This window comes from Thermobia domestica, chromosome 11 (assembly GCF_964235325.1).
Source record: "Thermobia domestica chromosome 11, izTheDome1.hap1.1, whole genome shotgun sequence".
Taxonomy (NCBI): Eukaryota; Metazoa; Arthropoda; class Insecta; order Zygentoma; family Lepismatidae; genus Thermobia; species Thermobia domestica.
In genome coordinates, this window is record NC_137464.1 from 209,182,046 (window position 1) to 209,197,465 (window position 15,420).

At 34.4% G+C, this 15,420-nt stretch overlaps 1 protein-coding gene across 2 annotated transcripts in view; it reads right to left on the reverse strand.

Annotated features, from left to right (window-relative positions):
- LOC145664694 (uncharacterized) overlaps positions 1–15,420 on the reverse strand; it is a 64,690-nt gene that overhangs the window by 20,227 nt on the left and 29,043 nt on the right. For both annotated transcript variants that reach the window (XM_081731555.1, XM_081731554.1), the window contains exon 2: positions 8,069–8,203. In XM_081731555.1, coding sequence (XP_081587681.1) covers positions 8,069–8,120 — 52 coding nt within the window. In that variant the 5' untranslated portion in view covers positions 8,121–8,203. The remainder of the gene's footprint in view (positions 1–8,068; positions 8,204–15,420) is intronic.

Genomic DNA, 15,420 nt, shown 5'->3' on the forward strand with positions numbered 1-15,420 from the left:
CATATAAGAAAATTTTTGTCTGAAATATATTGGAGCTTTTGATCCAAAAATAGTTATTTCTTACTTTACTCTTGGGGGCGCGGTGGCTCAGTGGTAGAATGTTCACCTCCGGTGCTTGGGATTCCTGGTTCGATCCCAGCTCGCGCCGTATGGACTTTGTGGTGGACAAACACCGTGCTCGTGGGTTTTCTCGGCCTTATCCCGTTTCCTCCCACTTTCTTCATTCCACCATTTCATTCATTTCTCATCTTCACCGTCTTCTTTAGCCTAACCCGCATAATCGTGTGACGTAAAACTCAAAGATTTCATTTCATATTTTACTTTACTCTTGATACTAATTCTACAATGTGTCGACTTTTAACGAGAAAAAAAACTGTCAAAAGACGAGGCATATACCAATCTATACATCTGTACATAAGCTGAACAGTGATATGTCAATACATTAATTTAAAACCTCATGCACAGTTTTTGAGAAAATCGAACAAGAACTATTTTTTCCTTCGTAAATCTAAAAATTGATATTGTACAAAAACCACGTTATTTATTGAAGTGACATTATCAAACTCTGTCAACTCAGACATGATTTACGATAAACTGCACGGACCGGTTGCTGAACTGTGACTGACTCATCTGTTCGATTGGCCAGGATGTATAATTCACAGGATGTGCCGATCACCACAGCGACACCTACCATTCAGATGCAAATCGTGTTTGAAATGGCTACCTACCCCTTTTATACCAGGTGTGCCCTATTTTTGTTTATTCCACTGTATTTTTTCCGTCGGCTTACAAACAATATGTCAGTATACGAATTCAGAATATATATAAAGAGAGAATCGACCGCAAAATGTCCTTGACGTCTTTCCGAGCTGATAGTACGATGCAGTGCCGGTAGATAAGGTTGGAGCTAACAGCTGACAGGATCCTATAACGACATCGCTATGCAGTTCCACCAAGGTTAATAGAGTAGTAAATATCGGAAACTAGACGCTGATTAGCTGGTGATATTTATTAGGAGTAGAGCGAGAGAAGCGTACAACCACAGACAAACGATGCCTGGAGTTTGCAGGAGAAATAATTATATTAATCCCGGGTACCTTTTATTTTCTGGTGAATTGTTTGCTTTGGGCTTCATTTCAATTCACGCGATTTTCTTCTTTAGGCAAAAGTTGAGTTTTTGAATGTTATTGTTTGTATTTCAAATGAACGAACATCCTAGTTCTCACAACAGTTTAATTAATGGTTCATGCATATTAGGATATTTTCCCCTCTATTTGTTGTCATTAGATATGTTTTTACTGAACATTATGTTGTTGCCATTTACATAATTGAAAATCAGCTCGGAAGCTTCTATTTTTGTCACCTATTTTTCTGATCAAACATTGAGACCACCAGCTGCGCCAATTTATGTATAACTTGGAATAAGGGGCTTCAGGTATTTGTGTTTCATCGTCATGTAACCAAACAAAGATTGAAGCAAATATGTCTAAATTCTGTGGTTCGAACGAAACTTTGGCGGGGCAGGCTTTCGCAGCCCCACAGGATCAGGACCTATGGAGCCCAGCATGTGGCACAGTAATTCTGCCCAACTCTCAGATGCTTTACCTAATTGGGAGGAAATACATCTCTAGGTAGCACACAGTAACGTTGTCATATTTTCTTCCTCAATGAACGGTGTATCCAGCAAGATACGGAAATTTATCACAGTTTGCAAACACACAGTGAAAGAGGAAACGTCGAAGTAGTCATTTCTTGGACATTAGAGAATTCACGTTGTGTGAAAGTGAGAGATACATTGGCTCATGACAGAGCTCTCATTTCTAGTGCAAGAGGTCTCTGATTCAATCCTAAGTCTTGTAAGTCAATGGTTAACAACACAGTGTCTGTGGTTATCTCTTGGGTGTGTTTCCTTCCACACCTTCATTCCAACAATTCTTTCATAAGCACTTATTTTCATAAATTATCCGCCTCCTCAAGCCTATATAGGAGTGGAACGTAAACCTGAAGGATTCAATTATTTTTGTGTAAAAATGGGTCTCTTGTAAAATAATGATATACTATGTTTACATCCAATCCCATTCATGACTATAAGGTTAGCGTACGCACATTCGGCGCAGGAGATCGGGGTTCGATTCCTGGCGGAGGTCATGTAGTTTGAAATCCGTATTAGGCAGCAGTACCACGTCTCATATGGCCTCAATGCTGAAAGAGACGTTAAACTCTTATACGCAGTGAAGTAACTAAGGGGAACAGACGAGGCTTGTGTCCCGGACGCCGGATTGAGGGCGCAAAACTGGATACATATTTATTTTCATTATAAGGCAAGGGAAAGAGATTTAGCAAACTAAAGATCATCAAAAGATGATCTCACAAGGCAGGGTACCCAGGTGTAACACGCCGATTGTGATAAGATTGCACAGACATAAAGAACATTGAAAAAGAAGCGATACGTATTTTTTTATATATATATATTGGCCAAGAAGCACACTGAAAGGGTCAAATAGGGGCATAAAAATGGGGTCAAAATGAGATTATATGGAACATAGCGAGAACGAGAAGAGATATCGGAAAAGTTTAAATGTACGAAATACTACCCATAGTCGACGCAATTTAATGAGGTAGAACGCACCCATGAGAAGAGAGCAAAACATCCGAAAATGGACCAATTACGTGTACAACGTTGTCACAATGTGTTACGGAAATGAGCGAAAAGGGTAATAAGGAGCAGGAAGAAAGAAGAAACGAAAACAGAAAGTACGTGTTTTGCTTTCGGTGCATATGTTGCCCGTATGCGAAAGACAGGCAGATTTATCTTAATGCCCAAAGATGGGATAACACGCAGGAAGGATGCAAATGCCGTTCATATAGACAGCCAGCGAGACAGCACTGCGCGTTGGGTTGCATATATCGCGTAATGAGAGCAACGATGAGATTGATGTTGGAAACGAAAATGTGTGTAGGCAGTAGTAACACAAAACAAAATTGTTACTATTACTGTTATGTTGTACGCGTATTTTCGTAGTGCTATAATGTTGATACTCATGTGTGGTACTGATATTAATGTTGTTGTTTGTCGTACTATGTGGAACACCTGCTATTACATTCAACTGTGCTATGAATGTTTGTTGCCATTACCCGATATATGCAACCCACTGCGCAGTACTGTCTCGTTGGCTGCCTATACGAACGGCGTTTGCATCCTTTCTGTGTGTTATCCCATCTTCGTGCATTGAGATAAATCTGCGTTTTTTTCGCATATGGGTGATGTATGCACCCAAAGCAAAAACAGGTATTTCATACAGCCATATTTCTCGGGTTTTTTCAGGCCTAACTTTGTAAATATACTGTACAACGATATATATATATATATATATATATATATATATATATATATATATATATATATATATATATATTGCACAGTACTTCTGGAGAACTTTTAAAGCACAACTGCAAAATTAAATTTCTAATTGTTGCAAATAAAAATACAATTATGAGTTAATTATTAAGTTTCTGTAATTCGGACTTATTTGAATATCACAGGAGCTCGGGCCTAAATGTTAAACACATTTTGGACTAGGGTCGGGCCTTATATTATAAATTAACGGGCCCGAGCTAAAAATTCCGGACCGTGCAGACCTCTAACACTTGCAACACAATACGATACAACATACAAAAAAAGTCTACTTAAATTCAACCCAAAACTAGGGTTGCCATTCATCCCGGAATATCCGGGACCGTCACGGAATCGAGATCCGTGTCCCGTCGGAGAAAATATTTCTCGGGACATTTAAATGTACCGGATTTCAGCAAAAAAGAAAGAAAGGGAATATTATATTTTGCTCTTTTTACAGGATTACGTACATAATTTTTCTCTTCAACTTCTGGGTATGGTAATTCAAATATTAAAAAAAAAAAACTTGATTACATAAAACGGATTTAATCAAGTTCACGATTTAACAACTTTGATATTGAACGAAGCATTCGTTTCATTGAGCAAAGGGCAAAAGATTTAAAATAAAGTAAATATTCAACAAAAGAAGTTCTTTGAAGATAACACACGCCGCCAGAACATATTGCTAATGAATTAACCGTACTAAAAAAAATTCAAATCGAACAGAGAAAACGCGTGAAAGGAAGCATCATACCTTGAACGAGCTAAAACAGACTCTGATAGCCACGAAACATAACAGATCTTGATATTTTTTTAAAAAAATTGCTTACCAAGAGGGGGGGGTAAATCATCTGCTTACGTTTGCTTAACTAGCAAGGAGAAAGTCTACTAAAATGAATAAAAGTGTTATTACGTAATACTTGAACAACTCTATCTAATGGAAGAAAGTAAATAATTATGATACCACATTGACTTGATCCCTAGTCTTCCGTTGCAAGCGCTGCTATCGTCTGAAGGAATTCTGCTCGCTTTCTCTCGCTTAGCAACAGCTGAACCCTTATTGGCAGTGATGAAAATTTTCCGGAAATTTTTCCGATTCATAAAAACATACTCCACTTATTCCTACATCCTTGTATAGCCGTGATGTGAGGTGGAAAATTTTCTTCTATACTTTTCCGGAAAATTTTCCGTTCTTAACAAAGATCAGTGATCAAGTAACAATTCCTCAGTATTCATAAACTGATTAAATTCATGTATAGAAATGTTAAAAATTGAAAGATTGTTTAAAGAATCTGAAAATTTTTATGGCTCAGACAATTTTCTGTACTATGTAGGAACAAGTGAAACAATTTTTCATGAATCGAAGAATTGTCTGTCCTGTACAGTGATGAAAATTTTCCGGAAAATTTTGAAATGAAAAATTTTCCGATTCATAAAAACATACTCTACTTACTTATTCCTTCATCGTTGTTTAGTTGTGATGTGAGGTGGAAAATTTTCTATATTTTTCCGAAAAATTTTCCGTTCTTGACAAATATCAGTGATCAAGTAACAGTTCCTCAGTATTCATAAAATTGATTGAAATAATGTATAAAAATGTTAAAAATTGAAAGATCGTTTAAAGAATCTGAAAATTTTCATGGCTCTCACAATTTTCAGTACTATGAAGGAACAAGTGAAACAATGTTTCATAAATCGAAATATTTTGTGCCTTGCAAAAATTGAAGAACTTTCTATGAGTCGGAAAATTTTCATTTGGAGCAAAAAGTAAAACAACTTTTTGTGAATCGGAAAGTTTTATTGCTCTGAAAAACAAATGTAAGGAATTTTCATGAATCGGAAAATTTTCATCACGATGTAGAAACAAGTGAAAACACTTTTCATAATCCGGACAGTTTTGGATATTATGTATAGTGATGTTAGGTCGAAAATCCACTATATTTAACTGCACATTGAGATATACAATTCCTGTAGAGGAAAATTAGACAGCAACAAATTATAATTTTCCAATTAGATTACAGGAACCAGAAAATTTTCTAATATTTCAAGTTGGGAAGTAAAAATTTACATAGTGTTTTTCTCTACTACTTCAATTTTTCCATATAAGACAGAAAATATTTCGATTCAGGAAAAATTGTTTAACTTGTTCCAAATAGTATTGAAAATTGTCTTGAGCCATGAAAATTTTCAGATTCTTTAAACGATCTTTCACTTTTTTACATTTCTGTACATGAATTCAACCAATTTTATGATTTCTGAACAATTATTACTTGATTACTGATACTTTTTTAGAACGGAAAATTTTCCGGAAAAATATAGCGGAAAATTTTCCACCTCACATCACTACTTATTGGCTCAACGCGAGGGTGTGTGAGGGTATAAACTTTAGTTCGCATTTTTGCCACGGCTCAAGACATTTTGGCAGCACAATAATATATAACACTTCATTTTAAGCATTTCAAAGATTCTCGTAATTTAGTAGCGTCACGAATTTTCATTTTTAAGATATTGCAACACTTCCTTAAACATAGCATGTTATACCTACACACACACACACACACATGCATATACAATAGATCACCAGTTAGAAAACTAGAACTAGCTAGTAGGGGAAAGTCGAATAAAACCAGGTAGGTGGATAAAACCGGGACCTGGGTTTTCTGGCTATATTAGTGCCACTATATGTCGCCCAACTCATGGAATTAGTTGCAAACAACCGCCATGTCATTCTTAGTTTAAGAGAAAGCTGAGTAACTGGCTTCTTTGTCGTTGGCGATGTATTGAAGAATTTGTGAAGAAAAGTTTTCATTTGTCTCCCATCGATAATATACTGCTGTTCCTAACCACTGGAAGATTGACTTATGTAAGTATACAACATATAATAATAACTCTTCCTGCTGTTATTTCATGTGATGAATCAGGATATTAGTGCTCTTTGAGAGGTACTAGGCCTGTAGCTCTGAATAATAGGATAAAACCGGGACATCAACAGTCGGACAGAACCGGGTAGTACAGTGTAAATCTGAGAAAGTTAGATACAGTGTCTTAACTGTAAAGGATGGGCACACGAAGCTTGTAGCAATGTAGATTAATATGATGAAACTTTTATTTGTGATTTTTATTCTTAGATTTAACAAAATTGTGACCTAAAATTATTTTTTCTATGTTATTGGTTTAATATAGTCTAGCCCTCTATATTTTCCGTACTTTTTAAGCTCACATATTTTTTCAGTTGTATTGATTCTTACTGTACTAGTTCTGGGAGTAATTACATATTTTTCTTGCAAAAGAAAAGCTTTTTTGTAATTATTTTACATGTACCCGGTTTTGTCCGATCTGGTCGGACAAAACTGGGTTTTTGCATACCCTTTAAAAAAATGTTTTTGCTCTCCAAATTTACCAGCTTTTTCCACTGAAATAAACATTTTTGTGTCAATAACAAATCTATTTAGTATTTGAAAACTAATTCAAACTATACCATTCATATAGATGCTGAGGAAGAAGCAAAAACATTTTGGGTTCCGGTTTTGTCCGACTTTCCCCTACTAAATCTCCGAAACGAGCATATTCAATTTTTAAAATGAAGTACTTCAATAGCTTGTGTGAATTGCAAAAACCGAGAACTTTGCAATTGGATTAAAAAGTTCCCTTATCAATATATTAGTTTTTCGCTTGGGAAGAATTTAAGTTTACGAAAATTATTGGAAACTTCTTTCTACCCATTTGTATACGTACGAGTATTTTAACCCATATCTTCCTATTGCCCCAAAATGTAGCGGTCTATTTTTTGATTGTTTTCTTTTATATACTGTTATTTTAAAGTAATTATTTTACGAATAGATGGCTTTGGTCTACGGTAACGCTGGACCTGCAATATCCGCTTGTCATTTGTTTATTTAGTGCTTATAGAAAGGAGTGAATTTGGCGGAAACTCAACAAAATGTCGAGTTGGGAAAGGTGAGTTTTTTTTTCTATCTTTTAATGTTTTAACTTGGATCAATGTTATTTACTCATCATATTAGGTCCTTTCATATTCAAAAACAATATACAGTGTACCTTGTACGAATATTATAGCTTTATATTATTAACTGACATAAAACTTACACGCCCTAATTCTTTCTCACGGTATTCTTTCTTAGTATAAGAAGATGAATAAATGTGAAATCTCACGGTATAATTTCTCAGTATATAAGAAGACGAATAAATGCGCAAACGCACGGTATTCTTTCTCAGTGTAAGATGATTAATAAGTGTGCAAACTCTGTATTCTTTGTCAGTATAAGATACTGAATAAATGTGCAAACTCACACTATTCTCTCTCAGTATAAGAAGGTGAATAAATAACAAATTATATTTTACATATATCAGGCATTGTACTTTTATTAAGAAATTTCACATAGGGAATTGAACAGTTGAATATTCGAGTGAGTAATTGACCTCATTAATCTGCTGTAAACTTTGCAATAATGCCGTAGTGTTGCCATTATATATGGCTATTTCTAGATCACTGTGTTACTAGGTCACGCCGGGTCTGAGAAACGAGACCCAGACCCGACCGAAACATTGTATATAATATTGATAAGAGGAAATAAAATATTACTTTATTACATTGGTATATGTAAGATTTCGTTCAAAGTATAAAGTATTCTCGTTAATGAAAAATAATTATCTTACCTTGAAGAAACAGAATAAGAACTAAAGAAGAAACATCTTTCACAATTTCCATAGCTATTATTTTCAACCATTGGTAGTACTAGTCCATTGTTTTCATGTTCAGACAACGTGTATCTCTGTTAGGTTCTTGTATACCTGTTAAAGAAAAAAAATTACAGAAAGCTTAATCATCAATTAGGGAATTAGTTATTAATGTAAAATAAGCTACTTAAACTCAAGGATCTTTGAATACAGAGAAATAAGCCTTAAACTATATTTTTCTGAATAATAAGAAGAACCCAGAAAGAATTGAACTTCTATGCATTTATTAACTACTGGATTCAATGGCATTTTTGTACTCTAAGAATATGATGTGCTCTATTTCTTTAAACTGGTATGTTGAGCATTACAAGTTTATTTAAATCGATATAAGCTAATTGTCCTCCCAATCTTTCGACTCGCTGTACGCTGTAGGTTATAATCGAACTTATTAAAAGGTTCGAATTGCTTACATTTTTTTTATTCAGTTTGCTCACCAAGTAACTTCCGGTTACACTGTCCTAAAGGCAAACGGGAACAACTGTCTGTAGCTTATATACTTTGTTCATGATGTTAGTTATTATATTATATTGTACTTGACATGGAATAAATACTTGTAGAATTTATATGAGTAATTACAACCTAATTTACATTTACTAGTGAGTGTTAATGGTAATATATTTATGTCGGTTGGCGTAAACCATATTAAACTTTGCACTGTATTAAAGGTAAACGGGAACAGCTGTCTGTAAGTTATATAGCTACTGTGTTCGTGATGATAGTTATTAAATTATATTGTACTTGACATGAAACAGGGGGTTCGAGATTAAATGGTGCCGATATAGGACGGTCCATCTCGGACGGACGGATTAATACAATTTTAATTTTGTACAAATGTTTTTTTTATAGTTCTTTTTAGTGTGAAACAAATTTTAAATGAGTGTGGACATTTCTGACAACGTTAATCTTACTTTTTACAATGTTTTACAGTGTACAGCAATTAGTTTAACACGGGCGTTTTCGGACAACATGTCTGCTCCATATTGTTTTATAAACCATAGTGTTTATCAATTTGCTTAAAACAATTGTATACTTTTTAACAATGTATAGTGTAATAGCTGACATGGCTTATGGCTGCAGCATTAATTAAACCCATTAGTTATTTTAAGAAAGGAAGTAAAAGACATGGAACAACTTGAGGAATTTATATGGGTGTAGTTTTATTGTATGGATCCATACATGAATTCATTGGAGATATACACTTCTTTTTCAGTAAATTGACTTTTTTGTACCTTAAACAATTATTTCTGGGGTGGGGACTTGGATTCCCCTGTACATATTTACTTTATGTGTTTTCTTCAGTGTATATACACGATAAGAACTATTGCACTAAGTGACTTGTGCTACGTGGCCTTTGTCTTAAAAAGCAAGAATGCTATCTGACCTGGTGAATGAAGGAGCGCAGCAGGGGAGCCCAAGCGTTAGCGTATGGGTGCGTCCATAGGGAGCAGACGCGTCAGCGAAAGTGAGTATGCACATAAACGAGAATAGCGCAAAATACTGTATATGGCATATACGTTACTAAAGATGTTATAAGTAATATTCCTCTATGCTTTCATTGCTTGCATATTTTTGTTCCAAAGAAATATAACACACTGCTAACGTAAATTTCACCACTATCCTTTAACTCTCGGACACTTCTATAGTTGTGTGTCATGAGTTAGCACATTGACTTGAGGTACTTCCCTTCATTTCGCTTTATATACCGTGGTTACTAGTTTCCTTATGAGCGAATTCGTGCATAACAGGTTTGAATTTCATTAATGTATTTTTACGTAGATATGCATCTCACAGATAAGAACAAAACAAATTCAGATTATTTAATACACTATTTTATTAAAATGTTATTACAAATTTGTTCTGTAAACTTTACAAATTTGTGGGTCCGTACAGTAAATTTGCATCTTTATATGGCAATTACAACCTTATTTATATTTACTAGTGAGTGTTAATGTGGCATGTTTCGTGTGGAGAGCCGGTAAACCTTAAGCTTTGCATTCTCCTAAAGGTAAATAATAACTGCCTGTAGATTATATGCTGCGTTCATGTTACTTAGTTACTAAATTGTGATTGACATGGAATAATACCTGTGAATTTTTTATGAATAGCTTTAACCTTACTTATTATTATTTAAAAAAAATACGACCTTTGTCTTAATAATAAAAGCAAGTTCATGGTAAGCATTATTACAACTCATTGTCAAACAAAAGCAGGTAGCGAATGTAGTAGAGAGAGGTGATAGAGTAAAACCTGTCTTAGCGGAGTCGAAAGGGACTTGAAAAAAATTCCGGTAGGTTTCCGGTAAGGGTGGGTTTCCGGTTAATGAAGATAGACCTATGTAAAAAAAAAGTACATGCATATAATGGACATACTCAGATAAAGCAAGATGCTGTAAGTACCTTAGTCAATTAGTATTTATTTCTACTACAAATTAATACATGCACAACTTACAATGAACACAAAAAATACAGTACACACGTTAACGAAATTTTTCCAATAGCTAAGTTTTTTTTTTAACACATCGCTGCTTGTCAGCTCAACTTTCTACAAAAACGTTAGCCTGAGAAACACACTAAGGATATAAGTCATTCCGACGGAAGATAAATGTTGCATTTCCTTTAAACTTTTGACAGAATCTTGATAAGACTTTGGCCTACACTCTTCTTCCAACTCAATGCCTTATTTATCTTCTTCCTCCACATCCTCTTCTTCTTTCAGGTTTTCCGTATAATTCTCAATTAAAGCATGTATATCCATCATGTCTGCTTCGGTCTGCAAATCACTGTCGTCTGTTTTGCTAATAATATATGTCTAACCTTTCATAGCATGTCTAAAACTTTCTAAATGTTGCACTTCAAAACTTGAAATTTTCCTTTAAGAGGTTTATTTTGATTTTCATTGTCCGCGTAATACAGTTTCCGTTTAATGAATGGAATTTAACACGATTTTCGCCAGTAAATGCATGGGATCGTGAAATATTTCCGTTCAACATAAATTTCCGTTTAATAAAGAGTCCGCTGAAGACAAGTTTTACTGTATTAGTAATTAGCGTTACTCAGAAACAGACATTTCCCATTTATAAAAGAACATAAAATTGTTTCGCAGTTAACGAGTGATCAACTCCGAGTCGTTTATTGAGCAGTAATTAACTAATGGATCTCTTTGTCATTATCCTTATATGACAGCAGTAGCTGTAATGTCATACTTCAACATTTAGTTAATGAGCTTATTCTCTATATTCTAAAATCCTGCTTGCAGTATTTTTAACTGACAAAATATTAATTATTAAACCTAGAAACAAGTTAATCTTATACATTTTCCTTGCTGGTAAAAATTTGTATCGCTAACATGCTTTTCAAGTTTAAAATTAAATGCTTTGTTCGAGAGACAATAATTGTCCAAAACATGAATTTAGAATAACCAACACGTATCCGTACTATTTTTGCAAATTTTCCTAATATGTGTTAGTAAATCCGAACGTTGACAGTAACTCTTAAAATTTACGCAAAGTCCTCTTTAATAGATCTAAAAAACCAAACAAGCTAACACTTACAATAAATATCAAATCAGGGATGGTGATGATATGTTCCTGTAATAGCGTGTTGGAGAATGGCCTACGTGATTCCTAATCTTACCTATGAATTTTGCTTTTAATAAACAATTTTAATTGAATCACTAATATAATTATTTAAGGGGACAGACTACTAAATATTTTTCAAAAGCTAACAACTTTTTTTGCCCGTTTTTCGTAAGTGAAAAGAGATAATGCAACGTAACTTACCACAATAGTAGATAATGTTATTCTACACCCGAAAATATGAATCGGAAGAATTATCAGTATTGCCACCCATAGAAATTACAGTGTGACCAGAATTTGAATTACCCAAAAATATAGGTTAAGGCAGCGATTAGAAAAATGAACTCAAGGGTAATTGATGATTTATCATGTTGTCTTTGCTCCCCGTTAACTACTTTTTAAATAATATTTGTATTTATTTTGTAATAACTTATGTAAATTATCACAAAAAAATATAAATATTATTTAAAAATTAGTTAATAAGGAACAAAGACAGCATGATAAATCAATTACCGTTGAGTTCATTTTTCAAGTCGCTGCCTTAACCCAGATTTTTGGGTAATTTAAATTCTGTTCACACTGTAATTTCTATGGATGGCAATATTGATAATTCTTCTGATTCATATTTTCGGGTGTAGAATAACATTATCTATTATTGTAGTAAGTTACATTTCATTATCTCTTTCCACTTACGAAACACCGGCAAAAGACAAATTGTTAGCTTTTGAAAAATATCTAGTAGACTGTCCCCTTAACTATGGCATCTCATTAGAAAATGCATTCACTTTTCTCATAAGATAACGCAGAATGTAATAAACTAATCTTGTCTTGTAAAATTAGACTCTGACTTTCAATAAATTTATCTATTATTGACATTTACCCAAACTTGGTTAAATATAGTAAATAATAAAATATTATTCTAAATTTCAATTCTGATCAACACGAGTATTTCAAGTTTTCTTTTGTAGACCAATTTGGTTTGAAAATCATATTTCTTATAATTATACAAAACATTCAGCACGTCTGTGCTAATGTTAATCCAAATATACATCCAATATACAGTGTTATAAAATGAATTTTCAACCGAGCTATCCATGGCTCTAACAAAGTTTTTCGTTAGATCTAATCTACCTATATATACAAAAATGAAAGTAACTATGTTCGTGATTTAATAACTCTTGAACCACATGATTGATCCCGACCAAATTTTCAACATGGATAAGGTTCGGCCGTGGGATGATTTTCATTATTTCACTTTGAAGGTGCAACTTAGGGGAGGGGAAGATATATAAAAATGATCGAAAATGACCGATATTGATGCCGAATCTATAGTTTTCGGTGTCGCTGAGATGAACAGTGACACTTCTGATAAAGTTTAAATCCAAATTCAGCCCCGCATTGCGGAGGGGCGATATATAAAAATGATCGAAAATGATCAATATTAGTGGTGACGAATCCATAATTTTCGGGGTCGCTAAGATGAACAGTGCCACTTCCGATGCCGTTTAAATCTAAATTCAGCCCCGCGTTGGGGAGGGGTATATATATATATATATATATATATATATATATATATATATATATATATATATATATATATATATATATATATATATAATGATCGAAAAGGACACATTAGAAATTACTTCAATAATAGTAAAAAGTGACTGACTGACGGAACATATTATTAATTTTTCTTATTTTAACCCAGATAAGCGAGAAAGTGGCGTTAGTTCTGTATGTAGAGGAAGTAACAAGCAGTGTTTTGTGTGTATTTTCTAAAGAGACGTACTTAACTCTGCGATGTCATGGTGTACACGTTTTTCTCAAGGACTAGTCTTTCACAGTGTAGTATGACTCAGTTGTCCCATATCCCAGAAACAAAGAAAACAACAGCATTTTTAAATTATCCCTGTAATTCCAGTAAGATAGCAATGATCCACAAAGTCAACAGTACTTCTAACAATGATTTCTATCTAATAATACAGATGTATCATTTGCTTTCTTCATGTCTATGCAATATGCCACTGGTATTGATGGTTTAGTGTTTCCGCCCAGCCTGCAGGCCTCAGAGTTGGCGTGGGTCAATGAAAACTTGACCCACGGCCTACTGACCCACCACCTACCATGACCCACTCTGATCCACGAGCACCATGACCCACTGTGACCCACCACCCACCATGAACCACTCTCATCCACAGTGACCTACTCTGACTCACCAAAATCCATCGTCATCAACTCTGAACACGATCCACGGCCTCTTCTGTACTGACTAAGGAGTTTATTGTAATAAATCAAGACTGTGAAATTGTCACTAATCGGAGTTTGAATTTCTAGTCAATCGCTCAAGTACCACTCTGTTACAATAACGGTGGATCTGACCTTTACGATATAAAATGGTAAAGTGTTTGTCAGTGAGGAAATTGAAACAGCTCGAGGTGGGGGGGGGGAATTAGTGTGTGCCTAAAATATGCTTGTACTAAGCGAGTATTCTTGCAAGTGTTAATTTCTAAACGCATTCCAAAAGAAACTTCTATTCGCAAGAAAATATCCCTGTACAATATGGAAAAGGTTATGGTTTCTCAGTTCACAGTATTTTTTCACTTGAAAAGTCAGTTTTTCATAGTGTATAAAGGTGCTCGCGTACCCTATGTGAGAGCATCTCTATAAAGTATGCTCATAATTGTAATTTGTGTAATCACTAAAACACTACGTTAAATTTAAGTGACAAATATGCATAATTGCAATTATTATGAATATTTGTTCAAAGTAGTTTACCTAAAGCAAAGAAGAGACTTACTAAAAATTAGGTACAAAGTTGAATAACACAAATAAGCCATTAGTAATACAAATATACATTTTCCATTACTCGTAATTTTCCACCTTAAAACAAATCTGAAATCGGGTTTATTTCCCGTTGGCCTCCAGGACTTTTTCGTGGTAAATCATCCGCAGCGGAATGATGTCCATCCTTCAGCCAAGAAATAACTAGCTCTTCTATTTCGAGCTTGTCTACCGGTGGGCCATTAGCATTGATGAACAACAAGTTACGTAACCTTTGAGCACTTAGTGTATTTCTAATATCAGTCATCTGTAAATTCAAAAGGGGAAATCCCCGTTCGCACTCTGTCGTGGAAATTGATAATACTTCTACGACCCGATTCTGCAACTCCTCATCGACAATCTGCTTGTTAGACTTAAGTCTGATAACGATTTTTCTCGGTCAGTTTCGAAATACTCAGCGAGAAGTATCATCTCTCTATCACCATAAAACATCTTTTCCATATCGACCATGTCAGTTGGCCATATCGACTCATGGAGAACAGAAACTTCATCTACCACACCTTCGATAGGGAATCGTGTGCATAAATTATCAATTAAAGTCTGATAAACTGATGATTTCTTATTTGTTTATAAATTTAATTTTTGTAATTACACATGAAGGTTTGATGCCATTAGCATGTTCCCTCCTTCCTCTAGAAAGCGAAAGGGAACGAGGTTCTGGATAGTGTTCAGAGGTGAATGGGAATTTTCCTCCTTCTTCCCCTTCAATTACCACACTGATGTTTGCCATCTGCCAAATTACGATTAATTTTAATTAAATTATCATAGTATAATTATTTCCTTGTTGAATTATCGATACTTTTCAGTGGAAAAAAAGATGAAATTTGAAAGTTCCAAATCAAGGTAAGTAGAC